This window comes from Chelon labrosus (genome assembly GCF_963514085.1).
Source record: "Chelon labrosus genome assembly, chromosome: 18".
Taxonomy (NCBI): domain Eukaryota; kingdom Metazoa; phylum Chordata; class Actinopteri; order Mugiliformes; family Mugilidae; genus Chelon; species Chelon labrosus.
The window spans coordinates 16861042-16874837 of NC_140351.1; the positions used below are offsets into that span (position 1 = coordinate 16861042).

Below are 13796 nucleotides of genomic sequence, written 5' to 3' on the forward strand. Positions count from 1 at the left end.
CACTTTATGGGAGCAACAGCAACAAAAAAAAATTCCTAGAAGGATTAATAAAGTATTCTGATTCTGAAACTTCTTCTCAAAAAACTCTACAAGTCCTGATGCCTTTTTAGACAAAAGTCATACTCATTTTAAGCTGTACAAAAATTAGACAACACTGCAAATATCCCCTATTTGGGATAAATAAAGGCTTATCATTTCTCATCTTGTACAGTACTGAGTTTTTTGGCAGTTTTCGGTTTAGTCGCTGTTTCTACGCTCCAGTCCTGGTGGTGGCGGTACTGCGCCTTTAAGTCGGTTTGACAACCGCCATTAAAACAAACGAAGAAGAAGAAGATTCTGACAAGGGACCGGTTGTCCGGAAACTTTTGTCATCAGTAGGAAGTCGTCCGGAGAGCAACCCTCCCAAAGACAAATACGATTTAACATAAGACCACAGTCCGGAATAAAACAGACTATGGACGCAGATAAATCACTTCAGACGGCAGGTGAGCCCCTATATTTATTATCTCGTTAAAAATATCGTTGCTTATTAGCTATACGGGGTGTTAACCCGGGCTAAGACAATTAGCATAAAGTTAGCAGAGAGTTTCCAGGCGAAACAACTGAACCGGATTTTGACACGTTTCACACGTAGTCAAATAAAAGACTAAGAGCAGATATTATTTATTTATTTTTCACTGTTATAAACTAGTAGTTATCATGTAACTTAGGCCAGGCGTTATGGATACGTACTTGGGAAGCGTAGTTTTTTTCTTAATTGTGACTTACGTCACTAAGTAGCTAAAATTATGGATTAAAAAAAAAAAAGTAAATTATCTTAATTATCATGCAAATACATCGTTATTGTTAAAGATGCAGTGCATGTAAGGCTTGTAAATGTAGAAAGACAAGAATTTAATTTCGATATACTTTCCCTTTTGGTTTCGTCTAACCTTTTTAACGCTTTTTATTTACTTAGAATAGTTTAAGATCAAATTGTGACACCTTAATGGTCTATAGCTTCCATAGAGATTAAATTAAATGTATCACCTTGTGTAACCTTATGTCAGAAATTGTTATCGACATTTTGGCTCCACAAATCATAAAAAAATAAATAAAAACACAATATGGAAGCATTAATCGTGTTATTTAAGGTATCTACATCTTCAAACTGTTGAACTATTAGATGTTTTACTACATACTGCATACTAACGCTGACCTTAATCCATGCTCTGACTGCAGCCACAGATGCTCCTGGACCAGAAGGGGAGACCAGAAAGGCAGAAGCTTCAGCCAAAGTAGACAACCGCCTGCCTGAGGTTCGTCTGGTGGTGGTGGGCTGGAGGTGGCCGGGGAAGAGCTTGACGGGCAACACCATCATCGGCCGGGAGGAGTTTCGCTTGGAGCGAGCGGCTGAATTCTGTGTCAAGAGGGAGACGGAGGTGGAGGGGCGGCAGGTGACGGTGGTGGACACTCCAGGCTGGTTCTCCGCCCAGGACACGCCACCGTCCTACAAGCAGGAGATCGTTAGAGGAGCCTCCCTGTGCCCTCCGGGTCCGCATGCCTTCCTGCTGGTCATTCCTGTCGGCATGTTCACAGAGGTGGACCGCAGTCGCATTGAGGAGCACGTGAGTCTCTTTGGGGAGAAAGTGTGGAGGCACACGATCGTGGTGTTCACCTGGGCGGAGGTGCTTCGGAAGATTTCTATCGAGAGGTACATTCGCAGGGAGGGTAAAGAGCTGCAGTGGGTGCTGGAAAAATGCCACCGAAGGTACTTTGTTATTAACAACTGCATATTTGGGGAGCATCCCCAAGTGGGACGCTTAATGGAGAAGGTGGAGAAGATTGTGGTAGAGGAGGGTGGCCACTACAATCCAGAGGAGGTGGAACCTGAAAAGAAACCTCTGGATGAGAACCAGAATCCAGCCAGAGATGTGCGGGAGCTCGGGGCCCGGCCCAAACAAGGCTCTGGACTGGGTTTATCAAAAGCCATGGAGGTGGAGCCGCTTTCCAGTGAGTGATTTGTTTATCTTGGCTCAGATAGGGAAGTACCATGAAGTGTTCATTTGAGACATAAAAGCAGCTATAATTTATATTTCCATATTAATAGTACTCACTTGATCACCTGTATAGAGCAGCTGAAACATAAAATACAAAATAATTATGAATCCAGCAATTAGTGCAACGCTGTCGTTTCTTGTTGTGAGTTTGTCCACCTGGTGGATCTAAGTCCAGTATTTACTGCCCTTTAAATTTTGTGTTTGTCTCCACTACACCCTAAAGGAGATGTCTGGCTCTGAAGCTTCTGAATGCTTTACTATGTCCACCAGCTAGTTTCTAACCTTGTCTGGATGCTTCGGGTTGTGTGTACGATGTGGTTTCTTAGAGGTTTCCACTAAAAACAGCTGCTGGACACTGAGGGTGCGGGATGTAAAAACACGAGCAGATAATGCCTCTCTGCTCACGTTAGACACAGTCACTGCTCTGTTTAATGATTATAGCTGCCTCAAGGAAGTAAAAATGCTACGTCATCAGGCCTTTAAAGCTGGGCTACTTGCTTCACCACTTCACTGCTTTCTGGTATGCATGTGACTTTGATTTCAGCAGTGATTGCGGCCCGTGCATTTCAACATCTTGCATTTCCAGATATGCAATTTCCTCATTTGTTCCTCAACCCGAGATAAACTAACCTAGATGCAAGATTCATTTCCTCCTCTGCCACATCAGTGTAGTATCAGTGATATATCATGATAGTGCTTGAGATTTGTAAATTAATATTGCGCTGCTTGTTTTGTTCTAGATTAAAAAGGCACTCTTGGCTGACGGACCGTCTTACCTACGACTAACGGAGCCTGTTCCTTACTGTTCAGATGGCGAAGCTGCTTATGTGACAGAAAATGGTAAAAAGTAAAAAAAAAAAAAAAACCTGTAACGTTACTGATTGTACAAACCAGTGTGATTGATTTTATTTATTATTTTAATCAGTTGTGTCTGCATTAATTATGATGCACACCTCACTGTGCTATAGGAGGCATTTTAAAACAAACTCCCCATATTTACAAGCTGTCCAAAGATTTATTGTCCCTTTTTATGATATTTGGAAAGCGTTTGTCGGTTTTTAAAAGCATCTTGAGGGTTGTGTGATGGAAAGGCTGTTATTTAAAACACAGAAGCACAAGTTGTTACGCATAGAAAGTAGCCGTCATCATGCTTTAAACTGGCGTGTACACTCTTTGGCTGAACTGCACTACTAAAATGTTAAGATGTTACCCTAATAATATGTTGAGGGAACTGCTTTTCAAATGATTCCCTTTATCTCGTGACCAAATTGTAGATGCTTTTATCGCGCTGCAGTGTTTGTTACAGTTATGTGTGTACAGTTCAAAATGTTGTGCGTTTCCATAAAGCAGCAGTTTTATTTCATTTAAGCAGACTTTTCAGATGTTTATGTTACTCTGGCAGAGGGACATATTTTAGGGAAAGAATTAATCTGTTAATCAATATTCACATAATTAACTAGTTGGATTAAATCACAAATATTCTATAATACCTGTTATAATTTAGACGTCTTTTCTTCAAATTAAATATCTATGTTTGACAGTTTGAGGGATTTTAATGCTGTTTTATTTGATTTTGATGTTTTCTATTTAAATATCTTCTTTTTTATCTCTTTGTTTTTATTCTATTTTATTATTATTTTTTTTTATGAACCAAATTGTTTTTCTAAAGTGTAGCCCCAGTAGCACATGCCTTCGCACATGCTTCAAGTGAACAGAGAATAAAAAAGGTTAAAAATCCTCTTGGGTGAACGTTAGTGTGGCCCCTCATGAAGCGAGTCTGATATTTCCATTTAGGAAAAGATGTTATGTCAGTACACAAGGATCTGGGTATTGAGTTGTCCTCCTTTATGAGCCTCTCACTGAACTGATGATGCCTGCAAATGGAAATCATGAGCTAGTGGTTATGTCATGGGAAGTTGTGTACACATAACACTTGTTAAAGGTTAAAATCAGCCGTAAGTCATGAGAACACTAGTGGTCAACTTGAAAATGTAAAGACGTAGTGAAAGAATGAGGCAGATGGGAATATTAACATTTTACTCATGCATATTAAAAACCATAGAAATCTCTGTACAAATAAATTACCATTCACTTCCATCGTTTCTGAAAACATCACCACTCGTGAACTGTTGCCTCTCTGGAAATTTCCAGTTGCGAGGCCGTCAACACGACCACATAGTGTCATTCATTCAACACAAAATCATTTCAAGGTGGCATCGGTGCTGCCATGCCTTTCTCATAGGGTCGGTGCTTGAGTGCCTTTATCGCAAAAAAATTTAAATACACTTGAACATTAAAGGTGCCTTGTTGAGTTTTGTGACCACTAGTTGTGCTGTAGAGCAAAGTGCGTGTGGACGATTACGGGGCTTGTTTTTAATGCAAATGCACTTGAAATATTTCACCGATTAAAGCACACACAAACTTATGAGTTAGCTAGCAGATAATTCATCATAGAAGTGCTTTAATTAGCCTCTTAGATGTTATAAGGACGAAGCTTTGTTGAAAAGTAACAAGAAGCAGTTTTAGCTTCCTGCATATTCTACAAGACTTTTGCTCTTCAAGGGCTCTTCTATAGGCGGCTAGGACTCATTTAGTACCTTTTTAAGGCAATGGAGGCTCTTGCTAGTGGAGAATAAATAAAGAACAGTCAGCTGCTCTGGACAGACGCTTCATTCTTCCATGAGCAGTAAATGCCTTTCATAGGATCACTCCTCTTTGTGCCCTGTACCGACCTCTAGATGAATCAGGGGGTTCAAATATACACAAACAATAGTCAACATACTGTTATTGATCATAGCTGTGTGACCCAGTTGGATCACTTCAGTCCTACCTCTGTTAGGATTTCTGTGTATATGGGGCCATTAGCTGCAAAAGGCACTGAAAGGTTGTTTTGAACATGTCCCTCTGCCACATCCTTAGATACTGCTAGATTATGTTTGATTTGATCTGGGTGTAAATGAGGATTTTTTATTAGACTTGTAAAGTTGTAAATTTATGCCTTTACTTCCTTAATTCTTTGTCAATATCCCATAAGTCCTCACTCTTTGCTAGTTTTAATTCTTGCCATTCAATCTGGACGTTTCCTCACTGGTGACCAAAGTGGCTGCATGGAAAACCAGCAAGGCCCCGAGAGGCGTGAAATCAGACAGGAGAACCAGAGCCATATGTCGTAGGTGCTGTAGACTGTTTTGCATGTTTTGTTTTTGTTTATCAAACTCGGCGCTGTACACTCCCGATATGCACTATGACTGTTAAACCAAGTTTGGGACAACGACGCTAACATGTTCGGTGGCATCTGAAGCTGAAACCAGAGACTGTAAACAGATCTGTCGTAAACAGGAAGAGTCATTATCACAAACACTGCTACAGATGTGGGTCATACTTAGTTCAATGTCACTTATGTAAAGGGAAAGACAAGAAGTATAGAGCTAAGGGATAAATATAGGACAGAAACAGCTCTAAGGCATGAAGCCTAATATAACTCACCCCTGTAGGCGTGTTTCATAATGCATAGATCCTGTTTGTTTGTTTTTCTCTCATTCCTGTGATGCCTTTCTAAGTCCAGCATGTGAATCGGGTGACTCTTAAGAAATTCATGAATGAAGAAGAGTCGCCTCCCTGGGCTTTGTGCTATGGCCTTTGTATCTTACAAGCCCGTGATATTTACATCCTCTGCCTCGATTAAAATGAAATGGCTTTATTCTATTGAGAGCTGCACTGTCTTTGTTGTCTGTTAGGTCCAAATAAATGTCTATATTTTGATCTACTGTGAGTCTGCTGGCACTTTCTTGGAATTGTGTAACAAATGAAGACTCACTTTCTTGAGAATTAGATTTGTCACACACGCAAACACAAGACACAACCTTCATGGTAAAGTTGTATTCTATCCTTAACCCTCGTGCTACCCTCTTGCATAATCTCTCTCTGTCTGTCCATTCACTTGGGGTCCCAGAGACCCCAAAGGTAGCACGAGGGTTAGATAGAAGAAAGAGATTTCAATTATTCTTGTAGGTTCGTTTTTAAATGTTAAATATTAAACTTTTTTCACACAAGGCAAATAAAAGCAGCAAATCTTCACATTTACAAAGCAGAAACTAGAGAATATTTGCTTACAAAATGAAAAGTGAATCAAATAATTGCACATTTATTGATGACATTAAGGAGGAGATCGTATGAGAAGCCAACTGTGATCACAAAGTTATTCTAAGGCTGATTTGAGACTCATTTGTTTCCTTCCTGTTCAGCAGTTGTATTCTCAGTTTGACCACTAGATGGGAGTAAAACATCAGCTCAGAAACAGCAGCGTGATTCACAGCACTGTCGTGACCTTGTCTACAACAGAGTCATTAACTTGATTTGGGGAATGTAACAGCTGACCGTCCAGCTATTAACGCCCACTTATTACTGTAATAAGTAAAACATGCTTCTGTTTGGGCAGCGCACTTCATTAATTCCTTAATCTCTCTTTGATTTAGAGCACCACTTCCATTGCCAGACATAATTATTTAAATTCTTTTCCTTCTTTGCTTGCTGAGCCAGTCTTATTTTGAAAGCTCTGCCTACTTTCTAAAACTCCTCCATGCCTTAATTTTGCTTTTTGTGCTTGCTAAGCTCTGCTCCGTCTCCCTTCTGCGGTCTTGTTTACTCAGCTTTCTCTCTGTACTACACCATCTACTCCTCAATCTGCAGAGAAGCACATCCTCAATCTGACCCAAGGATTTCTCACAAACAGCGTTTTTCACTGTCATATTCTCGTCCGGGGCCAAAAGACGATTTAGAGAAGACTACTGTGGTTATAAAACAGAGGTGTAGAGGGGAAGATTTCATGGTCACTGACCGCAGTCAAACACTGGCTTTCCTACAAATTAAAGTTTGGCCACACATTTTTAAATTAGTTATGGTGGCATTTGAGCTTTAGTCAGCTTTCACAGCTGCTCAGTGTTTCTTTGCTGTGAAAACATGTCATTAATAACATGCTGAGTACGATGAAGAAACATTTGGGAAAACTCAAATATAAAAGAAAGATTTCAGAGATTTGTTTTAAGACTTCTAAAGCATGGTGTAAGCCTAAAAGCTTATTCTCTCCATGTTGTTTAATTTGATAAGCTTCTAGACACGAGTTTTATTTATTATTTTTGCAGTTTCTCATTATGGCATGATATTGATCCCATGCTTGGAGACAAGTTGATCAGTTGCTTTGTTCTAAAAATATGAGATTAATATCATACAACAGTGAAGAGGGAAACAAATAAGTTTCAAAGCAATTTTTGAAGTTTTGAATTATTGCATGATTTTAATCCCATTAAATATGCTTTGAAGTCATAAAAACGTTGATTAATTAACAAAATATGTGATTATATGAGTTGATGGTATTCCAAAATGTAGGCTTAAATGATTAAAAGCACTACAGCACGGAGGAGCCATTCACAAATCTGCACACGTGTGATCATTTTTAACAACATTGTTTATTATTTCAAATGTAATCAAAACAACAGTAGTTACAGAAATTACAGACAGCTATGATTTTATTGTGTGCTATGAAGTGTCATGATAAGATTAAACAGGGTCACAGCTGGAGGAAAAATCTTTACGCTGAGCTCCTGCATTTGACTTAACATCGTTTAACTCAGCTCACCAGAGAATAAAGAACAGCACAAAGCGGTAGGCTATCTCAAAAACACCACTGCTGCTTTAATCGTCTAACATTACACTTGAATTAAAGTGGGAGCGAAAGCCTTTAGTCCAGTGAAGCGAGTGTCGCGGCTAGACGACCTCCTGTTCCTATGATCTTAGCTCAAATTCAGTCACCGGCCGCTACAACAAGCACATGTTGCATTTCTCCACAGGGATCGGTCTATCAATATCAAAAAATATATGTCTGTAGTCATGGAGAAACCACTCATCTTTTCAAACTGAACCATTTTTTTTTCTCTCCTGCATTTTAAACATGGTTGTGTAAAGTGTTCATTAAAGAGGCTTTGAAAAGCGGGGGTTTGTGCTCTGGTTGAGACCAGTGAGACCGTATCAGTGCATTTATGGACATATGTATGTATGTGTGACGGATTAAAACAGCAAGTGAGTCCTTAATTTGGTGTTCATACATGACTCATATGTGCATCTTTGGGTGTGAAGTATTGTTTAGAAGATGAAAAGTTAACCCAGAAGCTAAACCCCGCCTCCTAGTGACTGTCGCTATGCATGTCAAGTTTCCGACTAGATCTTCATGTCAGCAGGTTGCAACGACAAGTTTACCACCAAAACTTTACTATGAAAAAACAAACAAACAACGATGCCTACTTACTTACAGAGTGAAAGATGAAAGCGGGATACTCACAATTTCCCCGCCTAAAATGTTGCTAGCCGATTTTAGTAGCTATGCCTTGCTAGCTAAGTATAAGGCTGATGTTAGATAACTGAACTTATTTAAAAGGCCTTTTTTTTTTTTTTTAATATTAAAAGCGTGATGAATGCATACATATATGTTATACTGAAGAACTGAGGCTAAAGCCTTCAGAGAGAAGATGAGAACAGTCACTAGCCTATTTTATTAGCACTGTTTAGCTAGCTAAGTATAAGGCTAGCGTTAAATGATTGAACTGATTTAAAACATTGCCTCTGGTTGACTTTTTAATGTTTCCAGCTGAATTAAATGCTGCATGTGTACATGACAGATAAAAACGTGCATAATACTAAAAGACTGAGGCTAAAGCTGTCAGAGAGATGATAGGAACTGTAGCTTACAGTTTAAAATTAGCTCTGCCTAGCTAGCTAGACAGTAAAAGGCTAACATTAGCTGATTTAAAGAGCTGTTTCCAATTGACATTTTAATGTTTCCAGTAGACATCATGTGTACATGATGGATGCAAACGTACCTGTTGCGATAAAAGACTGAGGCTAACGCGGTCCAATTATTGCAAATAAAAACACAAGAGAAGATGCTTCAGCATGAGGGATGACTGATTTGCAAACGTGCAAACGAGTATTAGGATATATTTGGGTAATGGAGGCGAAATATTATTAAAGCTAAATTTTAACTATGTGGTTACTGATAGGTGGCCATCTTAGTTTTCAGAAACATAGCTTGGTGAAACAATTTAAAATCTTTTTTTTTTTTCATTTAGTTGGTTGAATTTCGTTCCATTGTTGAGATGATTTTGTCTTTGGGTAGTATATTCATTCACTCAGTGTTGAGTGCTTTTAAACGACATTTTTGAGGCATTATCTTGTTAATTATCAAAAGCCTATTTGGCCCGCTGTTGGCTAATAAGGTTAGCTAATAATTTGAAATAATTTGGTGATTGCAGTTAGTTAGACACACATGCTAACGATTGCAGCTTACTTCACGGTAGTCAGACTGCGCCCTCCTGAATTTTTAAATGTATCCAAAAGCTAACTTGTTGGTCCTGCCTAATTATGGTGGCAAAGCTACGACTGGAGAGTTGCTGTTAGGGGGAGGGGTTTAGGAAATGGCCACCTGTTATCATGGCTAGTAACAGTTTTATTGGAGATTAAAATGACTATAGTAAACCAGTACAGCTACGTCTACATGGCTGATGGCAGCTGAGCAGTGAGGGGAGGTTGAGGTAAATGTCTGAAAATATATCTCACTCAAATCCTGATTAGTCTTTGGTCTCAATGTGATGGCGACAAGTTGTAAATGGAAAAATAATCCAGTTGATTTTTCTGCTTGTTCATCACAGAACTGAACGGTAGCGGTGTAATATTGCACAATTTATTTAACAGTAGAATTCCTGGATTGTGGATGATTAGTGTCTCTAAAATGAGTCTATATGTGAGTCTCATTGGTGTAAAACGCCATTACATGTCAAAATATTGAACAGTAGAAATGAGCGTTTGAATCGTGTATTGATCTGTGACAGCAACAACTGAAACAGTATTCACATTTAAGTAAAAAAGTAGAGAAAAAAAGGCCACTCATAAAAAATAAAAGTTCTCTAGTACTAGCACTGATATACTACAAATGTTTGCCATGAGTTACCTGAATCTGCAAATGTTTTGGCCTTGGTATGTACATTATTTCGCTGACACTGATAATTGTTAAACGTGGACGTAGATCTGGTTATGCTTGGCAACGTGACAAAAAAAGGAAACTACGCTGTAAAATCAATAAAAGAAAAATAGAACCCAATCAGACCAGTGTGTTTTCTGACTCACACAAACTGTATCCTGACACCTCTGAAGAAAATCAATAAGAATCCACTGTGCAGAGCCAGCTCAAACATGTGCACCCATAAACCAGGCGGGTATCCAATCACTACTGTAAACTGCTCTTCTGTATTCACGCACACAAATCACTTACACTTCAGAAAATATATTCACACTCACAAGCGCCTGTCTTGTAATCTTGCATTAGTACCACATGTCAAATGGAAAAGAAGAAAATGTGCTTGAAAAAAATTGTGCAAACTCTAGTCAGGGACAAAATGGCACGGCATTAATGAAACCAACGCAAAAATATAACATAATAAAGAGAAGGATAGAGCGTGCCCATCACCCATTCAAAAAAAAATAAAAAAAACACTGAGGAAAGGCTCTCAGTGAACTAAAAAACATCTCGCGCTTCATTTTCAGAAAATGAAATCAGCCAGACATCACAAAAAACAACAACGATGCCGAATGTTCAGAGCTTCACTCCAAGCTGTGACTGATTACAGGGACAGGAGTTCAGCTCACGTCATATAACCCCTCTGTGCAGAGTGGGCTGTGGAAAAGTCAATGAAGCCTGCTATGGTATTGAAAAGCAATACCGACGGTCTGTACAGATAAATGTGCCAAAACCTGTGAAAACATCAAAATGAAAGAAAAAGGAAATCGAGTCAAAACCTGATGGATATACAAAGGCCTATACTGTATAACCCCACCGACAATAAAGTGGAAATCTCTGTTCACATATTGTTTCTGAAAATATATATTGTATAATTCACCCTGCTCCCCCACAGACACGCCAGTATTCAGTCTAGGCAGTCAGGCTGTACAGTCCCTCCATGGCAACATGATAGCAGCCGTACACACTCTTAACCAATGCCGACGGAGGCGATGACGTCAATCCAGTTCCCTCCCTCTCTCTGTCCCCGGCAGATCAGTTCCATGCCAACAGGAGCTGAACAACAGGTTTGTCTGGGATCAGTTTTCAGGGTTATCTCACTTCCTCATGTCACCGGCTGCTGTATCCAGTCTAATCAAGCACGCAATGAGCCGATGCCACAGTCTTAACAAGTCTTTGTGTACACTGAGCTCCTCCACCAATAAGCAGATCCTGGAGGCTCCCGGTGAGAAGTCCCCCTGGAGAAGGAAGAAGGAGGGCCGGCATAGAACGGGAGGTCGGGGGGGGGGGGGGGGGGGGATGCGGACGCCCCCTCCTCCCTCAGCACTGCTCGGACTCGATGAAACCCTCCTTCTCCTGGCCCACCGGCTCCACCTCGGCGTAGGCTGGGTGACCTGACCCTCTGCGAAACTTCATGGCCGGCCACCTGCTCGGGCGTCTCTGCAATGTCGGCCAAGAAGTCTCAATGTCATCAAGGTTCAACCAGTCCCTAATTATTATAAACTGCTATATGCTTTAAACTGAGTGGCTGTCCCGTAAATACACACCAGAGAATCAAATGTGAATTAATTCACTGCCACTGAGAGTAGTCCCTAAAATCTTCCTATATTCCTTCCTTAAAAAAAAATAAAAAATGCATATGTATAACCAGTCTGGATGATTGTTGCCATAAATGTTCACTAAAGCTGTAATTCTAGATCATTTTCTAAGGCCTGAGCAGTAAAACCACACAAAATAATTTCAAAAAATCTGAATAATGTGCAAAAAGCATAATTTTGTGTAAAAGAAATTGTTTTCCACATCCATCAAATAAATCTTTCAAGCCCTTGAAATTAAGTTGTGACTCTTAAGGAACCAGATTAGTATAAATCTGAGGTTTGAAATAGTCCTGAACAAGCACTCTTCTTCTCCTGTTTCAGTGAAGTTCACTAACGGGTGCAGTGCTCAGTTGTTTTATTTGCTAAAATATATACGTTTATAAAAGTTACTGTACAGTGTGCAGATTCTTGATTCATTTTCATACACGGAAAAACCCACATCAGGAAGTTCGTGTGAGCGACAATGACTTTGTACTACTGACAACAAGAACTAGGTTGAATTTGAGAGGTTGTCATTTGTATGTATTAGATGTTATTACCCCTCTCTCAGTGAATGACACTTGAAACAGCACCTACTCTTCTTCTGTGAATTCACCACCACTCGTTCACAGATTGTGCGCACTAAGTTTCATCCTCTCCACCTGAAAATCTTATTTATACGAGTCAAGGACTGAGGAAAGACACGAGCTACATGTGTTTTAATTCATCTGTTCAGACATCTCTTCATTCTTACGCTGGAATGTCTGAAAGGGTGAGAAAAATGTATCGCCATGAAACTAAACGGTTTGTACGCATTCCTGACTTAATAACAGAGTCTGGAAAATCATAGCCGTCTGCATATTTGGAGAAATTAGGCTGAGAAAACATATGGATGTTGGACTGGTTTGTGCTCAAAAACAAAAGGAAAAAAAAGTATTATAGATTTAGTTTTTAAAATGTCTCAAATACAGAACATATATACAATAAAGAATTCATCCAGAAGGCTGTGGTCTAGCTCAGTGGATTAAAAATTTATTCTCAGTTTTCTGTTTAGATTTTCTTTTGAATACAAATTCCTCCAGATGTCATGGACTATAACGCTAAAAAGCACTTGTGTCAGGTGGTTGTGTCGCTGCTCACCTCGATGAGGAAGAGGCTGGCTGCAGATGTCGGGTGATGGTAGACATAGACGGTGATCAGCACGCCGGCTATCATGATGAGCATCACCAGCAGGATGCCCAGGATCAGACCGGTGTGCAGAGGATGTGAGCCTGGCGCCCTGTCCACAGCACTGTCAGCTGGCATCACTAAAAAATATAAATAAAAAATAAAAAAAAGTTTTATGCGACCAGCAGATGTTCCTAACTCCCCTCTAGTCATGAAGAAACCTCTTAGACTAGTGGTGACACATCTTCTAGTCCAGTTGCCTTTGTTTCAGATACCATGACCTGTATGACTGAAACTCTTTACAGACAAAATACAAAAGCTGTGACAGTCTTTAATACTGAGATATAGTGAGTATTTTTATGATTTTAGTGTGTTGTGGCTACTGGGTTAATTATTGCTTTGCTTTAAATGCTTTTTAGAGTTTTCTGCACTTTTGTTGGCGACCAGCAGGGGGCACTCATCGTTCATCAACCCACTCCTTTTCAACATCCACAAATATGCCTTAAATCTTTGTTAGATGTCACCACATTTAAAAAAAAAAAAAGAAAAAAAAGCATTTCATTTTAGTCACATTTAGCTGCAAATCTCATTTAGCCGTGTATGTTTGAAAAAAAGTCAATTTCCACTGTATCTAAAGGTGTTTCTGATGATTTAAATATAATTTATTTCACTTAAAGAGCTGATTCAAGGATCAGGATTAAATTGGGGCTTTAGCCATGAATTCTGCTTAGGTATTCCTAAGCAGTTCTCCTCTCCTGCAGTTATGAGTAAGAATTAATCCCACGCCAAGGTTAGCAGTGTATAGTCCTGACAGCAGGTCTATAGACGCTGATAAAAGTCCTATCGTAGCCCCCACTTGTGGCACAGCAAACTGAAGAGGCCATATGTAGCGGCTACATAATAAGTCTGTCCTTCAACGGGCCTTGGAAGTCCACACTTCATCAGATT

General features: G+C 39.7%; 2 protein-coding genes across 3 annotated transcripts in view; one reads left to right on the forward strand and one right to left on the reverse strand.

Moving 5' to 3' along the window:
• Positions 1-291: 291 nt before the first annotated feature.
• On the forward strand, positions 292-5806 carry gimap4 (GTPase IMAP family member 4; the record flags this gene model as incomplete). 2 transcript variants are annotated; one of them, XM_084566424.1, is made up of 3 exons in its annotated part: positions 295-485; positions 1222-1992; positions 2780-5806. In XM_084566424.1, exons 1-3 carry the CDS (start codon positions 455-457, stop codon positions 2782-2784), a joined length of 807 nt encoding a protein of 268 aa, XP_084422550.1. In that variant the 5' UTR covers positions 295-454. The 2 variants fall into 2 exon arrangements, with proteins under 2 accessions (XP_084422549.1, XP_084422550.1); XM_084566423.1 differs by lacking the exon at positions 2780-5806 and having other exon boundaries at positions 292-485; positions 1222-2000.
• A 493-nt stretch (positions 5807-6299) lies between these two features.
• Positions 6300-13796, reverse strand: part of plxdc2b (plexin domain containing 2b) — a 92155-nt gene continuing 84658 nt past the window's right edge. The window contains exons 13-14 of the mRNA XM_084566369.1: positions 12822-12988; positions 6300-11544 (exon numbers count right to left, since the gene is read on the reverse strand). Coding sequence (XP_084422495.1) covers positions 11425-11544; positions 12822-12988 — 287 coding nt within the window. The 3' untranslated portion in view covers positions 6300-11424. The remainder of the gene's footprint in view (positions 11545-12821; positions 12989-13796) is intronic.